At 32.1% G+C, this 26,746-nt stretch overlaps 2 protein-coding genes across 2 annotated transcripts; one reads left to right on the top strand and one right to left on the bottom strand.

Annotated features, from left to right (window-relative positions):
• The first annotated feature begins 674 nt into the window (after positions 1–674).
• LOC143042098 (malignant T-cell-amplified sequence 1 homolog) lies at positions 675–13,397 on the top strand. Its single transcript, XM_076214345.1, has 5 exons — positions 675–736; positions 5,241–5,393; positions 6,454–6,554; positions 8,909–9,110; positions 10,696–13,397. The coding sequence occupies exons 1-5, from the start codon at positions 726–728 to the stop codon at positions 10,775–10,777; spliced, it is 549 nt and encodes a 182-aa protein (XP_076070460.1). The 5' UTR covers positions 675–725; the 3' UTR covers positions 10,778–13,397.
• Positions 13,398–17,413: 4,016 nt separating this feature from the next.
• On the bottom strand, positions 17,414–26,470 carry LOC143042096 (uncharacterized). Its single transcript, XM_076214343.1, has 3 exons — positions 26,171–26,470; positions 22,901–23,185; positions 17,414–22,426 (listed from the first exon to the last, which is right to left on the bottom strand). Exons 2-3 carry the CDS (start codon positions 23,180–23,182, stop codon positions 20,144–20,146), a joined length of 2,565 nt encoding a protein of 854 aa, XP_076070458.1. The 5' UTR covers positions 23,183–23,185; positions 26,171–26,470; the 3' UTR covers positions 17,414–20,143.
• Positions 26,471–26,746: the final 276 nt, after the last annotated feature.

The following is a 26,746-nucleotide window of genomic DNA, read 5'->3' on the forward strand; positions in this document are numbered from 1 at the left end:
CGGAGAATGAGACAGCAATTCTCCTGTAACTATTTACAAATAAAACGTTCCGAATATATACACTATGATTTAAAACCAGAGATATATAATACAATTGTATTATATGTCTCTGTTAAAACTATGTACACCTTGTTCATGCATGTGTGTCCTATCTAGTTAAGGGGTTGAATTAATGTCACTTAAATCCGGATTCAATGAGGTCGATTCGAATTATCAAATTGCAAAGTAAATAATACATCATAAATGTCCCTTTAATAGCTTATTTGGCAAAATCAAGGATTTGTAAAGTGACACGGTTTGGTTCAAATTTATGAACGATTTGTATAGTGAATACAATTTATGAACAACTGTGTATTCACTATACAAATCGTTCATAAATTTGAACCAAACTGACTTCTATAAGAGAATTATTATTTCACTATTTCACTTTCATTATGATTAAACATTTTATATATAATATCTCGTAGCTTATAATCCTGGTACCTTTGATAACTAATTATGCTTGAAGTTTTTATCAGACTAAACACAGGCACTTGTTTCAGTCAATGGGTGTAAACTATCCAAACTTTTACGAAAAAAATGTTGTACATGCGTGGATAGCAAACCCCATTGACAGAAACAATTGTGGACTAAATTATTAGAACCCGGATTTTCAGCACTATTCCGTCGATCGTTTTATCTTTTGCACCCACCGGAAGTTGCATGTGAAGGAAAATTCTCTCAAAATGTTCAAAAAGTTTGTATTTTCCAGATTCTTTTTAATTACTGACTAACAGATATAAGTATACAAACTAATACGATATCTTGAATAAATAAGAAATGAACTTTCTTAAAAAAAATAAGAAAAGTAACGTCACAATACTCAATAGTCAAAATAAAATATCATCAGCTGCTAGTGCAGTATTAGTAATTTACCTTGATACAATATTGGTTGAGATATTTTTGTGACGGATCAGTTGATACAAGCATAGAGGAGAACTTATAATTTCCATAAAGTTGAGAATGGAAATGGGGAATGTGTCAAAGTGACAACAACCCGACCATAGATGATAGAGCAGACAACAGACTAGTCCGAGATTACTCTGACGTCCAACGGCTGTTTTCCCAGACAAGCTGGGGCCGTGGGACGTCAGAGCTCGTCCAATATCAAAAAGTGGATATTTGCCCACCCAAAATAGATTCGCTGCTTCGTCGCTTCTGGTGCCGACTGACGGCCTTGGAATTATATAAATCGGACATCAATCTGTTCATTTTTCATTTATCTTTTCATTTATGTAAGTTTCACCTACCTGCCAACCTTTATTTTTCCATATTTTAACAGTTTTCACAGAGACCCATCGATTTCTGCATTTTGACTTTCACTTTCAAATGAACGTCAAGTTACGAGAGAGTTCGTGGCCTCGAGACTCAAATATGCAAATTTTGTAGGAGATCGATGTTTAACATTTAGTAGCCAACCACGATTTTTCACCTCCTTTACAGGAGATCGGTACTAAGCATTTAGTGAAAATGGACATAAACTAAACTCAAAATTATACACAAGAAACTAAAATTTAAAATTATACAAGACTAATGAAGGCCAAAGGCTCCTGACTTGGGACAGGCGCTAAATTGCGGCAGGGTTAAACATGTTTTTTTAGATTTAGCCTATGTAGAAATAACAAACTAACAACAATACGCACAGTAAAACTCAGTTGAAGAAAAGTCTGAGTCCAAGGTTTAGGGTTTCCGCTGGCCATGCTGGCGGTTGCCAATTTCGCAATTTGCGAAAAAATAATAATTGTGGCGATTTAAATTCATCATTGGCGATAGAATTTGGCAAAAGAAATATATTATACGATTTATTTTCAGCCATCTTGTTTATATACATTTTTTCTGGTTTCTCAGATTTTATCTGATCAGACAATATACTCGGAATTCTCCTTGAACTCATTTAGATTTTGACAGAAAATCAATAATCAGCTGATTGCATTTTGTGATATCGACAACAACAAAAATTAACAAAGGTGTTGATTGTATTGTTTAACAAAATGATATGGTTAAATGGCGTCTGACACATGTCACAAAATGATCATTTATTAACTTCTTTGCGACGTACGTGTTCAAGCAAACTTTTGACGTCTCCTTTCCTTCTTTTGATGATAGTCCAGAAACGAAAACTGTTGTTATGACGAAAAACATTTAAAAGCAAGAAAAATCTCGGACTCTGATTTAAAACTATTCTTTGACTTTGATACAGATAATTGATTTTATAGAGTTCTTGAAAGTCGTTTGTGTGACACGACATGTTTTTACGATATTTTGTTTTTTGCATAGTTTTACGATCTTTTAGGTCTCAACTTTTTCATTCACGATGGTCTAGACTAAAAGAAAACTGTCTTTATGAAGAAATCTTTGCTAAAGATTGGGAACAACCCCTCGAAAGGGAGTAACCCTTCAATGTATACCTACACCTTAAATGAGGGATCAATTCCAAGTGATAAAAGCTTTTGTTTTGTTGTAAAAACCACTTCATAATCATAGACCAAAAAGGGCACCTATTTTTCTTTTGAAGAAACTTTCCCAAAGAACTGTACATTCTTCTTTGTATTTTATGGTCAAAACATGTCCCAAGAATTTTGTTATATTATCATGATTATGGGACTGATTGATATCTTCTTTATTATCAAAAGTAAGTGGCCCGCGGGCCCTCTACATGTATTAGAAAAGTTGTTCAAAATACATGCATAATAAGATAAGTTTGAGAGAACAATCATAGACAAACGATGGGGGGGGGGGGGGGGGGGGGGTTAGAAAAAAATGAAGAAAAAAAATAAACGAAAAATATATGATGTTACATGTACATTTTGTACTTGGCGAAAAAATAACAAAGTGGTGAAAAATATATTGTTTTGGCGAAAGAGGTGGCGAAAAAAATAATTGACCCAGGGGAAACCCTGCCGATGTCAGAATATGAAACAAAAGAATAAGAAAATATTCCATGCTTGCTTATCCATGCTTTAATTTGAAGTAAAGGATATGATCACTTTTGTATTTCAAGAGCTTTTCTCAACTATTTGTATTTCACAAGGCTGTTATATATATATTGTTAAAGTGTTATCAATATGAGGGTAGGCTAGCTAGTCCAAATAAGTGTTATGAATACGAGGATAGGCTAGTCCAAAAATATAAAAATCCTGTACATGCTGTAAGACTATTTTATTTTTATCACTGAACTTGTACTCATTTTTGTTTAGTATGTTTAGGGGCCAGATGAAGCACGCCTCTTGGTGCAGGATTTTCTTGCTGTGTCGAAGACCCATTGGTGTCCTTCAGCTGTTTTCTGCTCTTTGGTCAGGTTGTTGTCTCTTTGACACATGCCCCATTTCCATTCTCAATTTTATTTATGCATTGTTATACATGTAAGACATCATTACTGCAAAACTAATTTTAATTTTTCTCTCAACTTTGAGACACAATTTTATCGTTAAACATGTTACATTGTAAATGTTCATGTGATGATGAAATGGTACTATATATTTATATGGTATCTGGTCTGTTTGCTCACAGTACACTTTGTCACCCTACATGATGGCACTATTTTGCAATTGACGACTGATTTTTATTCAAATTTTAGTTTAATTATGAATTAATAAATTTTTTTCAGATGTATTTATCTCTATTTTGAAATTTCCATAAATGATTTTTTTTTTTTTGTGATTTGATGTTTAATTAATTTTGTTGTATATGGGTAATAATAAACCATAAGTTTAAAAGATGTTTTGGCCACTGGCCTTTTCTAGTGTCCTTATTTTCCTTATATACATGTACCATTGTTCTGTGTTTGAAAATCATGATTGTTGTTAAAGGAGGGACGAAAGATACCAAATTAAAGGGACAGCAAACTCATAAATCTAAAACAAACTGACAACGCCATGGCTAAAAACGAAAAAGACAAACAAACAACAGCACACACCTTTGATGTAAATATAGGCTAGCTAAATTCTTTGTTAGAGCATTTTGTAGAGGACACCCATTGAAGATTTGCTTTCTTCTGCCTTTCTTTTTAATTCACATGATTCAAGACGTAGATAAACGAAATTTGCCTTAATTTAATTAGTGACAATCTTTTATTCAAGATTCATTTTATTTTGAGGAAACAGCTAAAAAATCTAATTCATTGCAATTGCAATACACTTACATTAACACGATTTCAGATATATTCAACACAAAACCAATAAATAGGATGGTAACATATGTCAATGGGGCAAAAATTAAAAATATGTTTGTTTCCCCTCCACCCATCTGGGTCAAAAACTTATTTCCGATAAAAAAATAGAAATTATTTTTATTCCTGAAAATAATTTGTTTCCATATTAGAAAAGTGCTTGAAAGCAAAAGGATTGATAATCTAAATAAATACACTCAAATTGAGCACACACAACTGATAAGTCAATCCATTCATTTGACATCCAGTTTAAAAATAAAAAAAAAACCTGCTTTCCTGGTCTGTTTACAAAGGGTAGAACCGAGGGAGGGGAAACAGGCATTCTTTTAAATGTAGCCTGGGAGGAGGATGTGAATGTGAGGTAACAGACCAACATTTGCTAAATATATATATGCAAATTCTTACCTATCTGTGCTTATTGGTGAAAAATATATATATATACTTGTATAAGGCATGTTTTAAAGTACTTTGCAATAGAACATTCATACATTGTAATAAGAAATTGGATTCTTTGAAATACTTAGTAACTATCACGACTATGCAAATTTAGCATGTTTAAAATTCAAAGTACCAAAAGTTTAAAAGGGATATTTACACCTATAGCTATATACTTGTAAATAGACACGCACAATTCTATGGTTTTATAACTAATAGTGAGAGTTTTGAAATTATAAGGAATGCACAATCTTTTTCATATTTAAATTTTATTATATTTGATACTGAATGACACCACCAACCATTGGTGCAAGACCTTAACAGTTAGTTAATGATGTAAATTAGATGACCTTATAATAAAAGGTGCTATTATCAAGAATTAGATTCAAAGTGATTATTGTCTCTTTTACATAAATATACATACATGTATGTAAAAATTATGATCAAGGTAAGTCAGCACCATTTATATTACATGTTAACATTTACCGGTACATAGATTAATAAGAAAGTTACGTTACATTTGTAGTTTTGTACATATTCAATTATGCGAATTATCCGATATCAATACATTATCATTTTCTTATTTTGCTAATTGTAGATTTGATGAGAGAGAAATGGTATCTGGGGTTAACAATCCTAAATCATCAGTACAGAAAGGTATCAGAAATTCAATATTAGAAAACTATCCAGCAATAGAAACATATCTAGATCAAATTATACCAAAGAAGGGAGATTTAAAAATTGTTAAATGGTAAGATTTTATACTTGTTCAGAGGGTTAGATTCAAGATTCAAAGTTTTATTTAGAGTTGATATTCAATAAACTACATAACACAAGCTCTAGTGAGCTTTTCAAATCGACTTAAAAGCAAAAGAATTTAAAGTCGATAGGTTTTAAGGATGCTGTAATATATATTAACTTCAAGAAGGACCACTATTAGAAGTACGGTACATCAATCATGAAACTTTTTTCAATAGTTCTGGGTAGACAGTATGGTCCTACATTTATTTTCTTGCGTTCCAGAAGACTTAACAAATTTGAATAAATATGGAACAGTGTAATTTCTTAGTTTGTAATTATTTATTCAAATAATATCATAATGAAAGAGGGGCAAAAGATACAAGGGAGACATTCTAACTCATAGATCAAAAGTAAACTGACAATGCCATGGCCAAAAAAGAAAAAGACAAACAGTCAATTATAGTACACAAGACAAAACATAGAAAAATTAAAACTAAGCAACACTAACCCCACAAAAAACTGGAGGTGATCTCAGGTGCTCTAGAAGGGTAAGCATATTCTGCTCCACATGTATGTGGTAGGCACCTGTCGTGTGAATGAAATAAAGTTGTCATTTTAAAAATAATGTAATGTGGTATATTATAAGCAAGTCCAAAGGGTAAAAAAGTAAAATCATGAACATATATATTTTGGATAACTAATTAAGATGTCAAATGATTCTTATCTTAAAATGTACTTGTCAAACTGAAATAATAATCTTGATCGTTAAACAAATTATCATTTATCAATATGCTGGTAAATTTTTTCACTGGTGATGTTTGAGAGGAGGAGTAATTAATTTCCAGATCCAGGGGGGTTCCAGGGGGGAAATGTTTTTAAATAGGGACTTATAGTTGAAAACCCCTTCTTTATCCTTGGTTGGAACAAAGCCTTTTAAAAATGATGTGATTCATCCTGGTTTAGTATGGTATTCATACATTTACTAGCTAACTGTAACAAAATGATCAAAATGCAATTTGTTAAATTTTATTTGCTGTCACTGAACAAATATTTTTTTTATTTCTTTGTAGTCATGAACATATAGAAATATTAGCGAACGCAAAAGGAGAGCCTGTATTCTTCAGACATAGAGATGGTCCATACATGCCTACACTCAGGTTATTACATAAATGTAAGTTCTGCACGGAAGAGACCAGATAAGTTGACCAATAATTGTGAATTTGTGATGATTGTCACTTTTTTGATAGGTTTCTTTCTTTCTGAATGTATACTAAAAAGTTGGATTTATATCAATAAGACAGTTTAAGGTGGTACCTAACACTACAAGGAGATAACTCTGTAAAATCAGCTAAACGTTTTAGTTACGTTGTGTTAAGGGAATATCAAGCTTCTCAATGATCAAAATAAGTGTTTGTCAAACTGCTATATAACCAGTGTAATTTTTCTGATAAAACGGTTGGTTCAAATTTTTTGAAATTTTTATATTTATGTAAAAGGGTCCAGGTAAATACTTTGTCAAAATTTTGAGAAAGTAAACGAGCCAAATTAATTTTAGTTAAAGTGTTGGGTACCACCTTAATACCCAACAACACTTAAGTTATCTATAAACTTCATGGAAAAATTACCCAGTGTTTAATCCTGCAGATTTGTTTCATCTTGAAATTAACTACAAATGCATGATGCTATTGCATTCTTAAAGTTTGATTCAATACATTTGTGTGCACATTTTTTTTTTACATTTATCCTGCAATATGGTGTTCTATACAGATACAGCCCTACAGATATCGCTATGCTGTATCTATATACTATACAGATATCTCTTTTAAAAGATCGCATACACCTTGTTTTCTAGCCTCGTACAAATACAGCTGATATTTAAAGACACTAAACAGTTATTGTCTATATTTACATGAACTTACAAATTATATCCACATGACCAAATTATGAGTATCTTGTATTACTGTTTTGATGATGAATTGTATATATTAGAAACAAATTCATGTTAAAAATTTAAAAGATTTATATAATACATAGATATAAGAAGATGTGGTGTGAGTGCCAATGAGACAACTGTCTCATCCTAGTCACAATTTGTAAAAGTAAACCATTATACGTCAAAGTACAGTCTTAAACATGGAGCCTTAGCTCACACTGAACAGCAAGCTATAAAGGGCCCCAAAAATTACTAGTGTAAAACCATTCAAAATGAGAAAAACAACAGTCCAATCTATATAAAAAACTAGAAACACTTATGAACCACATAAAAAAAACGACAAGTACTGAACCACAGATTTCTGACTTAGGACCAATGCAAACAAATGCAGTGGTTAAAACTTTGTACATTTGTGCTGCTTCTTGTTGAATTAAACTAAATGGTACTTTGTAGTACTTATATATTCACTCAATGTCACTTAAATTTTTGATACTATCACTAAGCAAGCAGGTTATAATTATTTACTGATTTTGGACATTTGGTAGATTATTGGCTTCCTTATTATGTCCAGTGTATTTTGATAGTTTTCATATATAATAAATAGAATGTTACAAAATTATTGTAAGTTTGATCTCTTTCAACCATAAGCTTATATCAAAGTAGGGTTTATAATTTTCTCATTAAAAATCATCCAAAATGTACAGCTTTTTTCTCTTTAAAATTTGGCAAGACTATATATTTCTTGGGTTTATTAGTCCCCTATCAGACAAAGGGGACTTTAGGTTTGCACTTTGTCTGTCTGTCACTTTTTTCTTTGTGCTTGAAGATATTGATTTCATTTTTGGTATGTAGTTTTATCATGACAATTTGCAGATCAAGTTAGCATTTTGTTCCAGTGGAATGAATTTTTTACTGGTAGCTAGGGAATTATATGTATTGCACGGCAATATGCACAGAATGCACTGTCAATCTTGTGGAAACCAATTTATCTTTCTATTTCAGACCCATTCATATAACCACACATAAATTTCTATTTCAGACCCATTCATATAACCACACATAAATTTCTATTTCAGACCCATTCATATTACCACACATAACTTTCTATTTCAGGCCCATTCATATTACCACACATAACTTTCTATTTCAGACCCATTCATATAACCACACATAACTTTCTATTTCAGACCCATTCATATTACCACACATAACTTTCTATTTCAGACCCTTTCATATTACCACACATAACTTTCTATTTCAGGCCCATTCATATTACCACACATAACTTTCTATTTCAGGCCCATTCATATTACCACACATAACTTTCTATTTCAGACCCATTCATATTACCACACATAACTTTCTATTTCAGACCCTTTCATATTACCACACATAACTTTCTATTGCAGGCCCATTCATATTACCACACATAACTTTCTATTTCAGGCCCATTCATATTACCACACATAACTTTCTATTTCAGGCCCATTCATATTACCACACATAACTTTCTATTTCAGACCCTCATATTACCACACATTACTTTCTATTTAAGACCCATTCATATTACCACACATTACTTTCTATTTCAGATCCATTCATATTACCACACATGCAGGTAGACAAAGGGGCAATACGTTTTGTATTAAGTGGAGCTAATATTATGTGTCCAGGATTGACATCGCCTGGTGCCAAGATGTCAAATTTAGAAGAGGGACAAGTAGCAACTATTGTGGCAGAAGGCAAAGAACATGCATTAGCTGTTGGAAAATTAGTTATGTCAACACAAGAAATGTAAGATTTTACAATGCTTATAGCTGTACACTTTAAGTTTAGATGAAGACAGCTACTGATTGAAAATACACCTTATCATGTTACAGGGTAGGGTAAATTCTATCTATGCCAAAAGCCTATGTTGTGCAAATTGTTGAGGCCCTATTTTGCGTTTGGAACAAATTTTGTATTATTTAGTATTTATTCCAGTGGAAATAATATTTCAGAATATGTGTTCCATTTGAAATGATCAAGTTGGTATCAAACTTATGACTGATATGTGTCAAATTTATATCAAATGTAGGTATACTAGTTAATGTTAGTTTGTCTTTCTGTCCTACAGTGTAGCCCTCAAATTATGCTGTCCCTAAATAGTTTAGTATCCTTTTCTCAAGAACTACAAATCAGACCATCATTAAATTTGGTATCAAGCTTCATGTGAGCATGCTACATGTATACTGTGTGATGCATTTTCATTATATTCTAGTCTCATGTGGAGAATTGTCTCATTTGCAATCTTACTACAACTTTATGATTTTCTTTTTTATATTTACACAAAGGCCATGTACTGTAAATTTCGGAAATTATTGCCTGCATTTAATATTGCGATTTTGTCATTTTAGACTTAAATACGATTTTAATTTTTACAATTTTGAGAAAAATCCTGTTTAATTTATATAAAATATTTCAAAATGCGAGTTTAAATTATTGCGTTAACAACTATGTCACATTTTTTTCAATAATAAAAACCTTACAATAATTTCTGAATTTACAGTATGAAAATTTATCACATTTTTCTCAGAAACTTCAAAACATGCTTTATGAAATATGATGTAATCAAGTTTCATGTGAGCATGCTCTACTGTGAAATATGTTTAATTATTCCACTGTGTATACATATTGATAGTTTTAACAATATTTGATTGGTTGAGACTATCCCACATGTCATTAAACAAATCTTCATATTCCCTTCTGAGGATCATATTCCCCTCTGAAATGTCAGGATAATGTTGTGCAACGTTACGTGTGGTTAATGAAAAGTAGCGTTTTGAACTTCTTAAAAATTTCTTCTTAAAATAGCGGTAGCAAAAATCATTATCATGATCAAATTTATTTCAGACGTTAGAACAAAAAAGACTAATAATTAACTTTTGATCTGTACTGTTTATCAATGTGTATGTCCCATTTATTTAACTTATAAAAACAAGCGGATAAGAAAATAATTGTATGCAAAATAGTATTTAATGAATTGATAGTAAACAAAGCATAGGCAGTGGAATAAAACATTCATTTCCCTTTTCCTCGGGAAATATATGTATAATATCCACCACTTTCTCAGATATAAGAAGATGTGGTATGAGTGCCAATGAGACAACTCTCCATCCAAGTCAATTTGTAAAAGAAAAACATTAAAGGTCAAAGTACAGCCTTCAACATGGAGTCTTGGCTCACACCTGTTTTAAAACTAAACACAGTTCATAATTATGGCATGTTAATATAAGTGAGCAATAGGTCACAGTTCAATTTGTATCATATTTAGCTGATTTTAAAACATATATTTGTTAATAAATAATCTTTTAACCAAATATATTTTTTGTCTTTTCAGATTAGACAAGAATAAAGGCATAGGTGTTGAAAATATACATTACTTAAATGATGGATTATGGAACATGAAAAATGTTAAATAAAAGTGTTTGCATTAAGATCTGAACTATCTATTTATAACAAATTGTTGTATCTGTGATAAATTATTTTATAACGATGCACAGGTTAAATTTGTACATGAATGTTACTGAAATCTTGAACTTCATACATTTTCTTGTAGACGAATGTTACTGAAATCTTGAATTTTATACATTTTCTTCTCATATCCTAATCAAAACTTGGTTAACTTTACTAATAAAACAAACAAAAATTACAAATGAAAGCTAGATTTTCTACCGAAATGAAGTTAGATATTTATATTAAAATGTCATGTACCATTATGACACTTAATGTTCGAAATAAATGAATTTGTCTTATTTTCAACAAGTTATTAATTTTCTTAAGGTTTGTTTTAGTGTATGTTATGTAAGTTAATTTAAGGACTCAATGTAATAGCAATGTAGGTTTTTTTTTATTGGTGATTTTGCAATTTTTGTCTATTTGGCAAGAATATTAGAAATCACAACAGATATTTAAACGTTAGAATCAAAGAGATAATCAGATTTTTGAAGGATATGAAGATGATTTTGCTTTATAAATGTTCATATGGTAGATATTGAATTTATAGAAAAAATAAATTTAAAAGAATTTGGGGTGAATTTGGGGTATTAAATTTTAAAACAAAAATGTAAACAACTGAATGTGTCTCTATAAAGTGATTTAATAATCTTTTCCATTTTAAGTTATTATGGTTATCATTATTTTACTTTTGTTTTGATATTATTCTTGTTATAGTCGATTGTTTGTTTATTTTCTCTGTTTCTTTACATTTAAGTCTGGTAATTATATTTTTGTCCTGTAGATCTGTTATTTATAATATTCAACAATTAGATTTACAGACGATCAATATTACTGGTCAGCATCAGCATTATATGTCATATGAAGCTTGTTTTCAAATTTGTTTACATATATTGTTTGGTGAGACAGCAGAATATTAAGAAACTGCTTTCCCAGTTTTTTACAATGATATGAACATGAACTACTTTTAAAGTAAATATACATTCAGATAGAGTTCAAGATGATTTACTTACCATTCAGTTCATTAAACTATAATGAACTGGTCCAAAGCATAATTTCACTGGATAGTCAACAATTATGTGAGTTAAACTCCATAAATTGTACTGAACATTCAATAAAGAAAATCTAATATTACAGAACTGTTTTTGTCAATTGCCGTGTTTGCAACTCCGCCTTTGGACACATAAGCACTCTGGTACCCAGTATTAAACTACTACCTTAGGACACAAAAGCTCTCCTCATTTTACAAAGAACTAGCTTATGTCCAGCTGGTCCGAGTACACAGTTATTTCGTAGTGCATTCCTTTTAGACAATAAATGGAAATAAAAAAATCCCACCTGCGCTTTCTCAATAATATTTTTACAGTGTTATGTACCACTTTTGGGACAAATTATAACAAAATTATAGAAAACTTCATCGGCTCTAACTCAAAATATGGACAATTTTATGTTCAGGGGGTCTTGAAATCTTTTGACAGCTTCCGAAATACTTATTTTTAACCTTTTTCAGCTGGACCAAATCACAACTTTACTTTCAAATTCATGAATCAAATTTTTTCACAGTGTAATTTTATCCCCCTACCTGCTATTTGAGGCATAAAACATGAAGAAATAAATTTGAAAGGGGTAAAAAAAAGATTGGCAAGTAACACACTGTCCACACTAGGGACTATATTCGTGGACAACGATAATCAAGGGACAATAACTGTGTACTCGGACCAGCTGGGACATGTTGAATTGCTCACTGTTTATGGATGTCAAATCATCCAAATAGATTACAAAAACTTAATGGGTAAGATATTAATAATTATACATTCATTATCTAGCATGTGTTAGAATATTTACTATTGGATGCTCACCTGACATTTTTTGGGATAAAGATTGCTTTCCTGGAATCAAAACCCTAATAAGGCTGGCCGCTTGTTTGCTATACTTTCCAGTCCCCAACATTTTATTTTTATTCTGTAATCCTATTCAAGTACATTTCAAGATTTTGATCAATTTCTATTTACTAAGATATTCAAGTAAAAAAATGGTGTGTATAAACATTAAAATTAAATCAGATCTTATAATCGCAATAAAAAGGTTACTTTTAAATTAAAGTTATCTTTCTTTGTCCAGAATTGTTTAACCATTTCAAATATTGCCTACCAATGATGATATAATTCACTGTTGAATTTTAAGTTCTCACTGCAAAACAGATGTAATCTTTGCCCTTTAGTGTCCACAATTACTTTGATTGAATAAGCCTTAATGAAAAAATGAAATAAAATTACTCACTAGTACTGGTTATTACATGTTTAGTTAGGTTTGGTCATCAAAAGAAATATGAAAAAATGTGTTTCCATCAGAATCAAATGATTAGAAAATTCAATTGAAATTATCTATTTATCCTATTACAAACCTTAGAATTAGAACTCAGAAATACATTAACACAATCCAACAGTTGGCATAATTAATAAAATTAAGGCCTTTTGGTGCACTTGGAATTTGCTGATATTATAGAAACTGTACTCTGTAGTATTACATAATATTATACAAAATGTGAGGAATTTTCAACTGCATTGTAATAAAAAAAAAATATGCCATTGTGTCTTTTTATGCCCCACCTACGATAGTAAAGGGGCATTATGTTTTCTGGTCTGTGCCTCCGTTCGTCCGTCCGGTTAAAGTTTTTGGTCGAGGTAGTTTTTGATGAAGCTGAAGTCCAATCAACTTGAAACTTAATACACATGTTCCCCATGATATGATCTTTCTAATTTTAATGCCAAATTATAGTTTTGACCCCAATTTCATGGTCCACTGAACATAGAAAATGATAGTGCAAAGTTCAGGTTAAAGTTTTTGGTCAAGGTAGTTTTTGATGAAGTTAAAGTTACATCAACTTGAAACTTAGTACACATGTTCCCTATGATATGATCTTTCTAATTTTAATTCCAAATTAAAGTTTTGACCCCAATTTCACAGTCCACTGAACATAGAAAATGATAGTGGGAGTGGGGCATCCGTGTACTATGGACACATTCTTGTTGATTCATATTTTAGGACTGTCATTAGATTGTGTTTATATTATAGTATTTATGTTGTCTCATCTGCAAAGAAAGTTGTACAATGCCAGCAGATATAGAGATTACAATGTGTATACACTATTTGTAGAAAGCTTTATATATTGTAGGCAGGTAGGGTCCACCTTAACTTAACCTCATTTCATGGATAAGTGATCAAAGTTAAGTTAAAGTGAAGTGGTCAAAACAGATGATACAAGCAGTATACTTTAATTAATAGGTCAACTACATTAGATGTACAGAATTCTTGAAAGGTGTACATGTCCGTCTTACAGGGTTCATATAAGAATGGTCTCATTTTCATGGTTCATTGGTCAATGTTTAAGTTTATTGTTGAGTCTGTTACTTTTGTTGCAGAAAGCTTGACATAGGGATAGTGATCCAGCTGCAGTGTTAGCTATAACTTCTTTAAAGCTATATATTTTAGAAGCTGGAAAACCTTGATGCTTCATACTTTGTATATAGATGCCTTATGTTATGAAGTGTGCATACCAAAAATACCCTATCTGAGATACTATAAGCAATAGGCCTAGTGATGTTTGATGTATGGAAGGTGTATATGTCCAACTGGCAGGTTTCATCTGACCTGTACCTTATTTTCATGGTTTAGTGGTTACAGTTATGAATTTGTGTTTTGGTCTGATTTTCTTATACTGTATGCAATATGTCTACTATATTTTGTGTATTGATTGATTGTAAGGTGTACATTTCCAACTGGCAGGTGTCATCTGACCTTGATCTCATTTTCATGGTTCAGTGGTCAAAGTTAAGTTTTTGAGTTTTGGTCTTTTTTTCTAATACTATATATGCATTAGGTCAACTATATTTTGTGTATGGAAATATGTTATGATGTTCATGTCAGTCTGACAAGTTTTATTTGACTATGACCTCGTTTTCACAGTTCATTGCTCAGTGTTAAGTTTATGTTTTGGTCTGTTTTTCTTAAAATATAAGAAATAGGTCAACTATATCTGTTGTATGGAAGGATTGTAAGCTGTACATGTCTGTCTGACCTTGCCCTTATTTTCATGGTTTATTGGTCAAGGTTTAGTTTTCTAGGTTAAGTGTTTCTTAGAAACTAGAATCAATAGGTCAACTGTATTTAGTGTATTGAATGATTTTAATGTGTACATGAATTACTAGTTTGGTTTATATGAACTTGACCTCATTTTCTTGGATCATGTTAAGTTTATAATATAGTTGTAGTTAAGATGTATATAAAGGACTATCTACATTATAACAATGGTTAGTAAAAAAGGTGAGACATTTCAGCATGTGGACTCTTGTTTTCATAATTGTGTAATGTCCTTAGGTAGTGAAAATAGCTTAGTTCCCAGACATTTAATACACTTAGCTTGTTTCACTTGCTTTTTTAAATCAAATTAAACGCATGTTTAGGACAAGAACATGTTAATGCAATATGGATATGAACCCAACTTTGCACTATCAATTAAGCTTAGTGGTATTTTGAAAGTAGTAGTTTATAGGGTAACCCCCCAACAGGAAGACGTCCATCTACCTAAGACACATTATGCTGACTCTAAGGTGACCTGTCTCACTGCTATTACTCCTTAGTGGTAAAACAAATATCTATAACTTTGACATCTACTGTTGGCAATTTTGAAATTTACAATCCATTTCAAAATAATAACACTTGTAAAGGACAATTGCAGGATTATATCTGTTAAGTTTGATTTCAATTGATTCATTTAAATTCTTCAGAACTTTTCTATTTTCAGCCAATTAAAAATCGGAAAAGGCCAAACCAGGTATGTTGAATGAAGGAAAGGTTCACAAGTAACTGTACACTGTATGTACCTTGTAGAGACATCTCTGTCAAGTCTGGTTAAAATTAAGCCATCAAAACCAATAATATTGGTTTTTTTTTTAACAAAACAAACATCACCAATGAGGCTTCAATTCAAGGACTGTCTACTCAATTGTATTGCCTCGTTTTGTTTAAAGTTGCCATGTAGGCTCAGTAGGCCATTGAGTTGTGTAGGCTAGTTGTGGTGGCCTTGTTTTTATATGACCGCAAAAATTGAAAAATTTTTGGTCGTATATTGGTATGACGTTGGCGTTGTCGTCTGTGTCGTCGTCCGAATACTTTTAGTTTTCGCACTCTAACTTTTGTAAAAGTGAATAGAAATCTATGAATTTTTAACACAAGGTTTAGGACCACAAAAGGAAGGTTGGGATTGATTTTGGGAGTTTTGGTCCTTACCTTTTAGGAATTAGGGGCCAAAAAGGGCCCAAATAAGCATTTTCTTGGTTTTCGCACTATAACTTTAGTTTAAGTATATAGAAATCTATGAAATTTTTACACAAGGTTTATGACCACAAAAGGAAGGTTGGGATTGATTTTGGCAGTTTTAGTTCAAACAGTTTAGGAATTAGGAGCCAAAAAAGGGCCCAAATAAGCATTATTCTTGGTTTTTGCACAATAACTTTAGTATAAGTTAATAGAAATCAATGAAATTTTGACACAAGGTGTATGACCACAAAAGGAAGGTTGGGATTGATTTTGGGAGTTGAGGTCTGAACAGTTTAGGAATTAGGGGCCAAAAAGGGGCCCAAGTAAGCATTATTCTTGGTTTTCGCACCATAACTTTAGTATAAGTAAATAGAAATCTATGAAATTTAAACACAAGGTTCATGACCACTAAAGGAAGCTTGGGTTTGATTTTGGGAGTTTTGGTCCCAACAGTTTAGGAATAAGGGGCCCAAAGGGTCCAAAATTGAACTTTGTTTGATTTCATCAAAAATTGAATAATTGGGGTTCTTTGATATGCCGAATCTAACTGTGTATGTAGATTCTTAATTTTTGGTCCCGTTTTCAAATTGGTCTACATTAAGGTCCAAAGGGTCCAAAATTAAACTAAGTTTGATTTTAACAAAAATTGATTCCTAGGGGTCCTTTGATATGCTGAATCTAAAAATGTACTTAGATTTTTGATTATTGGCCCAGTTTTCAAGTTGGTCCAAATCGGGGTCCAAAATTAAACTTTGTTTGATTTCATCAAAAATTGAATAATTGGGGTTCTTTGATATGCCAAATCTAACTGTGTATGTAGATTCTTAATTTTTAGTCCCGTTTTTTTTTTGAAATTTGAATTGAGATCAGTTTTGGAAAAAGGGAAAGGGGGGGGGGGGTTAAATTTTTCTCATTTCAGATTTCATAAATAAAAAGAAAATTTCTTCAAACATTTTTTTGAGAGGATTAATATTCAACAGCATAGTGAATTGCTCAAAGGCAAAAAAATATTTTAAGTTCATTAGAGTAAGACCACATTCATTCTGTGTCCGAAACCTATGCTGTGTCAACTTTAGAGCTGAATCCAGCTTGAATGTTGTGTCCATACTTGCCCCAACCGTTCAGGGTTCAACCTCTGCGGTCGTATAAAGCTGCGCCCTTGTGGAGCATCTGGTTTGCTTTTTGGTTGGGTTGTTTTCTCTTTGACACATTCTCCATTTCCATTCTCAATTTTAATATTTATGGTACTGATGTAGTCAGTTTATAAGAAGCACTACAGCCACTAACAATATTAACTTTTATTATGAACATTTAGAACATCTCTTTAACAAAAATTAGTTAACATATACCGTATTTACAACAAAAAAATAAGTATAATCTCAACATATATACAACCAACAAATATCACTGTAAATATTTATATCTTATAATTATTTACTGAAAGAAAATAAACATCAGAAATGAAAATGTACAATTTAACAAAGAAATAATTAAATTAATCAAATCCTGATACATTGTATATAAACTGTTCTAGAAAAAAAAAACAATATTAATTTTTGAGCCGTTTACTTTTAAATATGTTGCATGTTTCATAAATCAGTATAATTGTGATGTTGAACATGTTGAATGCATAAAATGATATAATTGCACAAATTTACATCAGTGTCTTTGCTAGAAGATTTATAATAAAGGAACCTTATGCATAAGTTGTTGTCCCATTCATTTAAAATTTGAAACTCTCATCTTCTCTATATACGCACCCATCCTTTAAATTTAATTACCACCAAACTTTCTGTCAAATACCCATATCTTTCAGGTTAATTAAACATGGACTAGGGGAAACACTGAACATAATCTAGACAAATAGTTCACCAAAACTTTATCATTGTTTTCTCTTTTATTCTAGTGATCAGAGAATTCTAAATATCCACAAAGCAATTAACATGATTAACATATTTAATTTCTGTTGCTGATCTCACATCCCTACTATCACTATGCATTCTTGTAGAAGTGAACAAAATAGATAGAAATTAAGCACCAGAGACTGGAATTGCATATATTAAAAAAAACAAGAATGTGTCCCCAGTACACGGATGCCCCATCCGCACTATCATTTTCTATGTTCAGTGGACCGTGAAAATGGGGTTAAATCTCTAATTTGGAATTAAAATTAGAAAGATCATATCATACAGAACATATATACTAAGTTTCAAGTTGATTGGACTTCAACTTCATCAAAAACTACCTCGACCAAAAACTTTAACCTGACATGGGACAGACGGACGAACGGACGAACGAACGAACAGACGGACGGACGGACGCACAGACCAGAAAACATAATGCCCATAAATGGGGCATAAAAAAAGAAAGAAAAAAAGTGAAATTGCCAGGGGAGATAACTTATTTAACAATTTGATAAATTAAGGGGGAGATAATTTACTTAGATAATAATGTAAATTGACCAAGGTATATTTTGTCATGTTTATAAAATCGCAAGAATTAAAAAAGAGTTCATTTTGTTACCTGAAATCATCTAATCTTATTAAAGCCAAATCCAAGTTATCAATTTCCATAGGTAAGATTTTTTTTTATTTTCCTTTTTAAATTGTTACAACTTTTTGACCCACATTTCCCGAACTACAAGTATGGAGAATGAAATGTTCTAAATGGATGTACTCTTATAATGCTAAACACTATTTTAGGAATTTAACCTTTAGAAGAAAAAATGCCTGTCGAATCTGATCAAAAACTTGTCCTAAAATTAATGCCTCTGACAAGTAAAATACACTAATTATTGGTTAATGATGTCATATCTAAAATATCTTAAAGAGCCTTTTATCATCTTTAAACTTTTTTAGGGGGGAAGGCTGGAGTATTAAATAAAAAAAAAATATCATTAAATTGCATAACATTAAATGCTTACAATTTATGGGATAAACAGCCATTTCTCCTTTATGGCAATACAAAAATTGAAATTAAGAAAAAGAAGTGTGCATTTTAAATTGTAATTTTGATCAACTAACAAAGATACAAAATTAATCAACAATAATACATGAATAATGCACTTTTAGACAAAACTAAACTGAAAACTTAAAATATGTAATAATGCCTCTTTAACACATACATTTATCCAAATCGAATATATATGCTAATTGCGTTAACACACTCTTCTTTTTTAATTCGAATTGGCTAAATCGCATTATCCATTTCGCATTAGAAATGCTTTTAAAAAAAAAACAAAAAACATAGCATTCTCAGATCCATGTAAACCAACTTGGATACAGCTCTGCATTTTTTCAGATTGGCAAAAAATTACAAATTCACTTAATTCTCTCTGAATTAATAGTTTCAAAAAATAAAATAAATATTACAAAAAAAGGTCAACACATAAAAAAAAAGTTTCATAGAAGGTCTATATCATTAAAAGTGTATTATGTGTACATGGTGTAAGTAGAAAGAAAAGGTGCATGATTTATAGGGATACCATCTGATAGAAAAAGTATTATTTTCATGTTTTAAACATGTTAAAAAACAGAAAGGACATTTGATTCAACCACTCATAGCAGGAATTTAACAGTACCTTCCCTTTAGCATAATGCCATTGTAAACTTTTCACATTGTTTTATGGATAAACTCTTAAATTATTACATAATACAATATATATTAATACATGATATATCAGTAACTTCTACCATTGGACAACCATTACCCAAAAACAATAATAATTCAGTTTTCAACTGTTATAATCTGCAGGGGCGGATGCAGGAATTTTCGAAAGGGGGGGTGCTAACCCAGGGCACCCAGGGCAAAGGGGGGGTGCAAAACATATGTCCCGATACAAATGCATTGATCGGCAAAAATAAAGGGGGGGTGCGCTTCCCCGGAACCCCCCCCCCCTGGATCCGCCACTGATCTGATTCCTTTCATTAGTCGTGTTCATGTGGTTTTGAACGTCTTTTCCACAGTAATTTGTACAGACTGTCACCTACCAGTACCATCAAAAATTTAGGTATTTAATTGTTTTGATTTTGTTCAAATGTTACATACACTGGTGGAGTTTTAGAAGGTTTCTTTTCAATCATTTGGCAAGATACAGTTCCATCACCATTATCAATTTGATTGGCTATTCTATGTCGCCAACGGAGATGTTCATCCTTTGTTTTAGTGTCTGAGAACACACTTATACACAAGGGACATTTTATAAAGTTCTTTTCATTTTGAACACAATATGGTACAATAAATTTTGTAACTAGACCTGTAACCATGGGAGTATCTACAGACGACGCCTCCATATCAAAGTGAGGCTGACTTATTGAACCAACACTTTCAATGGTTAGGCCAGAGTTCTCATTTCTTTCACAGTCCTTTAATGTTTCAAATTCATACGGATTTTGTGCTATTGTTTTAAATTCATCCATTGCCCCTTCCCGCCTCTCTTGAATTTCGTCTTTTTGTTCATCTGGTAAAACAGAATGTACTTCAAATAAATGTTTGTTTCTTGATGTAGTATTAGCAAAATAACCTTTACAAACATCACAAAGAATTAGTTCATTAATGCAATTTTGTTCTTCGTGTTTGTCACGGTCTTCACGATCACTGAACCGTAATTGACAGTGATAACAGGCATATCTATAGTGACTTTGATCCACATCCATGTCCTGAACATCAATTATTGCTTCTGTCTTCATGGTTTGATCTGCCATCTTAGCAGTTTGATCTGCCATCTTAGCAGTTTGATTTGCCATCTTAGCAGTTTTTGTTGTTGATTTGACGGCAACAGATCTATTCTTCATCTTTCTCTTTGGTGGTTTCCTACGTAGTGACATTGTAAATTCTGTTTCATCTATATCAGCCATTAATTCTTTTCCAGACGGAGTGTAAACATCATCTTCTTTGTCACTATTTTCATTTAGAGAATCAAAGTCTTCCTCTTGACTACTGAAATCTGCCGATTCATCATAAACTACAGTCTTTTTCTTTTTTCTTGGTGGTTGTCTTTTCCCTCTAGCAGATGATTTTTCCTCTAACATTTTCCTCATTATAGTGTCAAATTGAAAACCTGATGGTTTCGATTGTTTTGATTGGCCCCTGCTTTCAGAAGATGACTGGCTGACATCAGAGTGTTGCGACATCTGCATATCTCCGGCTGGACCACTCGGAAAAAGGTCCTGGAATGTTGCAAAAGGAAGACGGTAAAGTAATGAACTATCTGGGTCATCACTCTTTTCAGTAGTTTGTTGAGGAGTTTGGGGTTCTGTTTTTGACTTTGGTGCAGAGGTGGCTGCTGCTTTACGATTTTTTGTATATGTTTCTTCCTTTCCATTTAAAATCTTAGCCAATATAGAATTGGAACTACTTTGAGGTGGTTCATTCTGACTAGATGTAACTTCATTCATGCTGTCTTTGTTATTTTTATCAGTACACCCTCCAAAATCAAGATTAGAGGTATTGGCAGTTCCTCCATAATCTAATTCATTCCATACAGGCTCATTCTTAACATTGATAATAGCAGATTTCTCAATTGCTTGTTCTTTAAAGTTATCTCCCATGTCATGACTGGTTGCCGTTTGATCATTCATTTCCTCTTCTACTGGTTCCTCTTTCACTGACATCATCAGCTCACCAGTGTCATTTACATTATTTTGTTCCACCTTTTCGATACTCTCTTGTTCAGATTGTTGTGTCTGTTTTTGTTTATGAGATGACAATATTTTTAGAAGACTAGATGCAGGCCTCTCACTGTCCATACCTGATGGACTTGGGGCCATGTTCCCAAACAAGCTCTCTCTTTGCTGTGGAATTGGATTAACTGATGATAGAGTAGGACTAGCACTTGAAGCACGATTTCTATGATTTTCTTGCAAAGTTTGTACTAAAAATGGAAATCTTGCTGAATTTTCAGGTGTAACACGAGATGGAACTTTTTTTCTACTACTACTAGAAGATAAAGATGATGACTGTTGTTTTGGGGCACTCTGGTTATTACTTTGAGACCCAGAATTCCAAACAACTACCTTGGGATCAACCTGACTGTTAGTCTTATTATTGTGTAAGTCTGCTCGTGTTTTACGTTGGTTGGTACTTGTTTTTTGATTGGTTAAAGTGTTAACACTTGTAAATAGCTGTCCTTTTTCAGTTAATAAATCATGAATCTTAACTACATGTTGTTCCTTTGAATTTAATACAGAAATGCAGATAAGTCCATCCACTTCTATTGCACTGTTGTAGTTTTCTTTACACAGATTCAGTACTGAATCTCGCAATGTAAAACAAATTCTCTCTTTATCCTCCTCACTCTGAAAAAAAGAAAATTAAAGTGGTGAATTGCAGGATAAAAAGTTGTCTGAAAATACTTGACAAGCATTTACTTTCTATGTTTTATTGTATACATGTGACAGTGTGTGTATGTTTTGATAAGTATGACAATGTATTGCTATATTATTGCATTTATTTTATTGGATTTGAAATCAACCAAGAGATTATGTTTGAACCTTGTCATGCTTGTCTTGTATATCATATAAATACTGACGATAAATAAAGATTAGCAGTAATACATGTATGTCTATTTTATCTGTCTATGAAAGGAATGTTTAATTGTACTTTAAATTCCAGATTTAAGTTAACCAACCTATGATCATTTTTTTTCTATTTTTCTCTATTGTTTATTTTTTTTCTATTTTTCTGCAGTTTTACAACAATTTGTTTTTTGTCTGTAAGCCTCATCCAGACACATATGGCTGAAACATCTTATATGATACATTTGTACCTACCATTCTTGGGTCAGACATTTCTTCTTCTCTTGATACACCTATAGAGCCACTTTTGTAGTAATGCAGATCATGAACTCTTGCCATATGTTGCTGAAGCTGATTGGTGCAGCTCTGTGGGGCCGCATAGTTGCATTGTGGATGGACACAGTTTATCATTGGCCCATGAACTGTCTGTGTATGTCTTATCAATGTAGCTTGTCTATTGAAAGTTTTATCACAAATTTCACAGCTGAGAAACTTTACTATATCTGTATTTTCACCACTGTGTTTATGTGAAGTCATTTGCTAAAATAAGATACAATGTATATTAACAATTGAAAAATTATATATCAAATAGTTTTAAAACAAAATAGCAATAACTATAATTGCTAACTATGCAATTGTCCATATCATTTATATTTCTAAGGGGTATAGTTATTTTAGAAATAGCCGATCAGCACCGATTATCTAACTTTTCCAAGACATTGTTGATCAATGTTTATAATATAAATGTCATAAAAATCTAGCAAAAGATGTACATTGTACACATGAGAGCTCATACAGACAGAATTTCTAAGTTCCATGCAACATGTCACATGGGGACAAAAACTAGAGGCCTGAATCACTCACCAACATTGTAAACAACTCACAATAAAATTTACATGTATAACAGAAATCTGTTTTGTTGATCAGTAAGCCTGTTTAGTTTCTCTCTATCTTCTTTGTTTTTTTCTCAAACACAAAAGAGGATAAAAAAATACTCAATTAAGGAAGCTACAATTTGATTTGGGTGTGTTCTCCATTTGTTCATTGTTGAAGGTCCTGTAATGACCTTGAGACATGTATTTTTTGTTAACCTTTGTTGAAGGGTTGCTGTCATTTAAATCGCAGAGTTTACATTTACACTTCATATCTATTCATAGTGAATTGTTTACCACTTGAGATTATTGTTGATGTAACAGCAATGAACTGTAACAGTGTACATCATGGTATAAAGGAAAATCAACAACCATAAAATGACTTGTACAAATGTACATGGGGGTCTCATTGGGGGTTCTGATCCCGGATCCCACTTACTGTTTTGTCAGATTTCTGTATCCCGCTTACACTTGGTCATGTATGTACATACAAGCAATACTATTTTTTTTGTAATTTCCCATGTTCCGCCGGACTTCATTTCCTGTTTTCACAGCACAAAATTTTTACTTTTACGTATCAAGCTTACTAAAAATCTGCAATCCCACATCACGCTTAGACCCCAATGAGACCCACTTCATGTATTTTATGCTTTCAGTGTGAAAAAGAAATATCTGACCTATTTTTGTATTTTTTTGCTTATATTCCTTTCTTTCTTATGAACATGATGAATGAAATTGTTGTTGGAATATATATTAAGTTTTTCCGCTATACACTGGCCTTCTTTACCACAATTGTTACATGTGGAGCAGAATCTGCTTACCCTTCCGGAGCACCTGATATCACCCCTAGTTTTTTGGTGGGGTTCGTGTTGTTTATTCTTTAGTTTTCTATGTTGTGTCATGTGTGCTGTTGTTTGTTTGTCTTTTTTCATTTTTAGCCATGGCGTTGTCAGTTTGTTTTAGATTTATGAGTTTGACTGTCCCTTTGGTATCTTTCGTCCCTCTTTTACAATACAGATTGAATTTATCACCTAATTGTCGAGCCTTCGACTTTAGTCGAAAAAGCGAGACTAAGCGATCCTACATTCCGTCGTCGTCGGCGTCCACAAATATTCACTCTGTGGTTAAAGTTTTTGAAATTTTAATAACTTTCTCAAACTATACTGAATTTCTACCAAACTTGGACAGAAGCTTGTTTATGATCATAAGAAAGTATCCAGAAGTAAATTTTGTAAAAATAAAATTCCATTTTTTCTGTATTTTACTTATAAATGGACTTAGTTTTTCTGCGAGGAAACATTACATTCACTCTGTGGTTAAAGTTTTTAAAATTTTAATAACTTTCATAAACTATCCTTGATTTGAACCAAACTTGGACAGAAGCTTGTTTATGATCATAAGATAGTATCAAGAAGAAAATTTTGTAAAAATAAATTTCCACTTTTCTGTATTTTACTTATAAATGGACTTAGTTTTTTTGCCAGAAACAAAACATTCACTCTGTGGTTTAAGTTTTTAAAATTTTTATAATGTTCTTAAACTATCCTGGATTTCTACCAAAACTTAGACAAAAGCTTGTTTCTGATCATAAGATATTATTCAGAAGTAAATTTTGTAAAAAAAAAATTAACTTTTTCCGTATTTTACTTATAAATGGACTTAGTTTTTCTTCCAGTTAACATTACATACAGTCTGCAGTTAAAGTTTATAAAACATTTATTAGATTCATAAACTATCCTGGATTTTTTTACCAAACTTTGAAGCTTCTTTCAATCAAAAGACACTATCGAGAGGGAAATTTTTATTGATGTTTTTCCTCATTTTTGTTGAGTCTGCGATTAACAGCAAAAGTAGGCGAGACACTGGGTTCCGTGGAACCCTTACGAATTTTTTTTTATTGCAAGACAAGTTCCACTAGTGGAGCATGAACTGGTCATCCTTTGCTAGAACCTCAGTTAAACGTTAGATTGTAGTAATACCATAATGATGTATTTTGATATCAACATTATATCCCCCGGCTTAGTAACCTTTTTTTTCAGTCATGTTTTTTTATTGGCCAACACTTTTGATATAAGAGAGCATGATTTGCCTCCCAAAATGAATCACTGCACCAGTGAACTGCTGGCATAGCAAACCCTGCCCTACTGATGAAGCTACAGGAAAATCCCTCATGTGCAGCTTGTGTATGGCCGTTATATTTACTTGGCAATGGGAAGTACCCCTTGAAGGGTAGTAAAGTTAGTCTTATTGACTATTTAATATTGAAATATATATCATTCATTGACTTTTTGTTGAACTCATATCAATACTGACAATGGGCTGGATCCAAACATTCAATTTCAATGAAACTGTATCAATCACTCAGATGTGTCATGCATGTCTGTAAAATTCCTACCCCTTTTATTTTTCCTCAACTTTCATTTTCATGTTATGAATAATTTTTACTAAAAAAACAAGTAGCATTCATGTCATTACGGTTTATTACTTCAAACTGAACATACAATGCACTGAAATTGTCTGATTCGATCCCAGACATACATGTCAATCCCATTGTGTCATACGTGACATAATCAAAATCAACAACATGTTTCTATGGAAACGTTTTTATCCATAATTTGTCACCCATTTAAAATGATGAATTAGACCGTCTTACCTGTTAAAATGCTACTTTAGAATATCACATTGGTTCTCTTGACTTTGGGGAAGTATGGCGATTCTCCGCCGACTATTGAACCCTGGTGTAAACGACCTTGATCTTATTTCTTGGCTGTGACCTTTGGACGCATGACCCCAACATTTCAACCTTGATACGACCCGTGTCATATTTGCAACCTATAAAGACAATGCATAAGACTAGCTTATAAAATGCAAATAATTTAGCATGTTAAACTGGTGCAATTCGTTGCAATAGTTTAAAATACTTGCTTTATTTGCAGGAAAACATAAACATTGATAACCGGAAGTTAACATGCTCTAGTCAATACAAAATACAAAATCGGTCAAATAAAATAAGTGAAACGAACGGTCTCACTAATTAGCGACAACAAGAATTTTAGCGACAACAAGCGACAAGAAGCGACAACAAGAATTTTTTTAGCGACAACAAGCGACAAGAAACTATTTAGCGACAAGAAAACATATTGTTTTTAATTAAAATTAATTATTGCAATAAATATTAAAAGAATGTGCAAAAGAAAATAATTTTAGCGACGAGAAAGTTAAAATTGAT

This window comes from Mytilus galloprovincialis, chromosome 8 (genome assembly GCF_965363235.1).
Source record: "Mytilus galloprovincialis chromosome 8, xbMytGall1.hap1.1, whole genome shotgun sequence".
NCBI lineage: Eukaryota > Metazoa > Mollusca > Bivalvia > Mytilida > Mytilidae > Mytilus > Mytilus galloprovincialis.

Coding starts and splice junctions, on each gene's coding strand:
- LOC143042098 (XM_076214345.1), top strand. Junction 5,394..6,453: donor GATTTAAAAATTGTTAAATG/GTAAGATTTTAT, acceptor ATTTCTTTGTAG/TCATGAACATATAGAAATAT. Junction 6,555..8,908: donor ACTCAGGTTATTACATAAAT/GTAAGTTCTGCA, acceptor TTTCTATTTCAG/ATCCATTCATATTACCACAC.
- LOC143042096 (XM_076214343.1), bottom strand. CDS start 23,182: ATGACTTCACATAAACACAGTGGTGAAAATACAGATATAGTAAAGTTT. Junction 22,427..22,900: donor AAATGTCTGACCCAAGAATG/GTAGGTACAAAT, acceptor TCTTTTTTTCAG/AGTGAGGAGGATAAAGAGAG.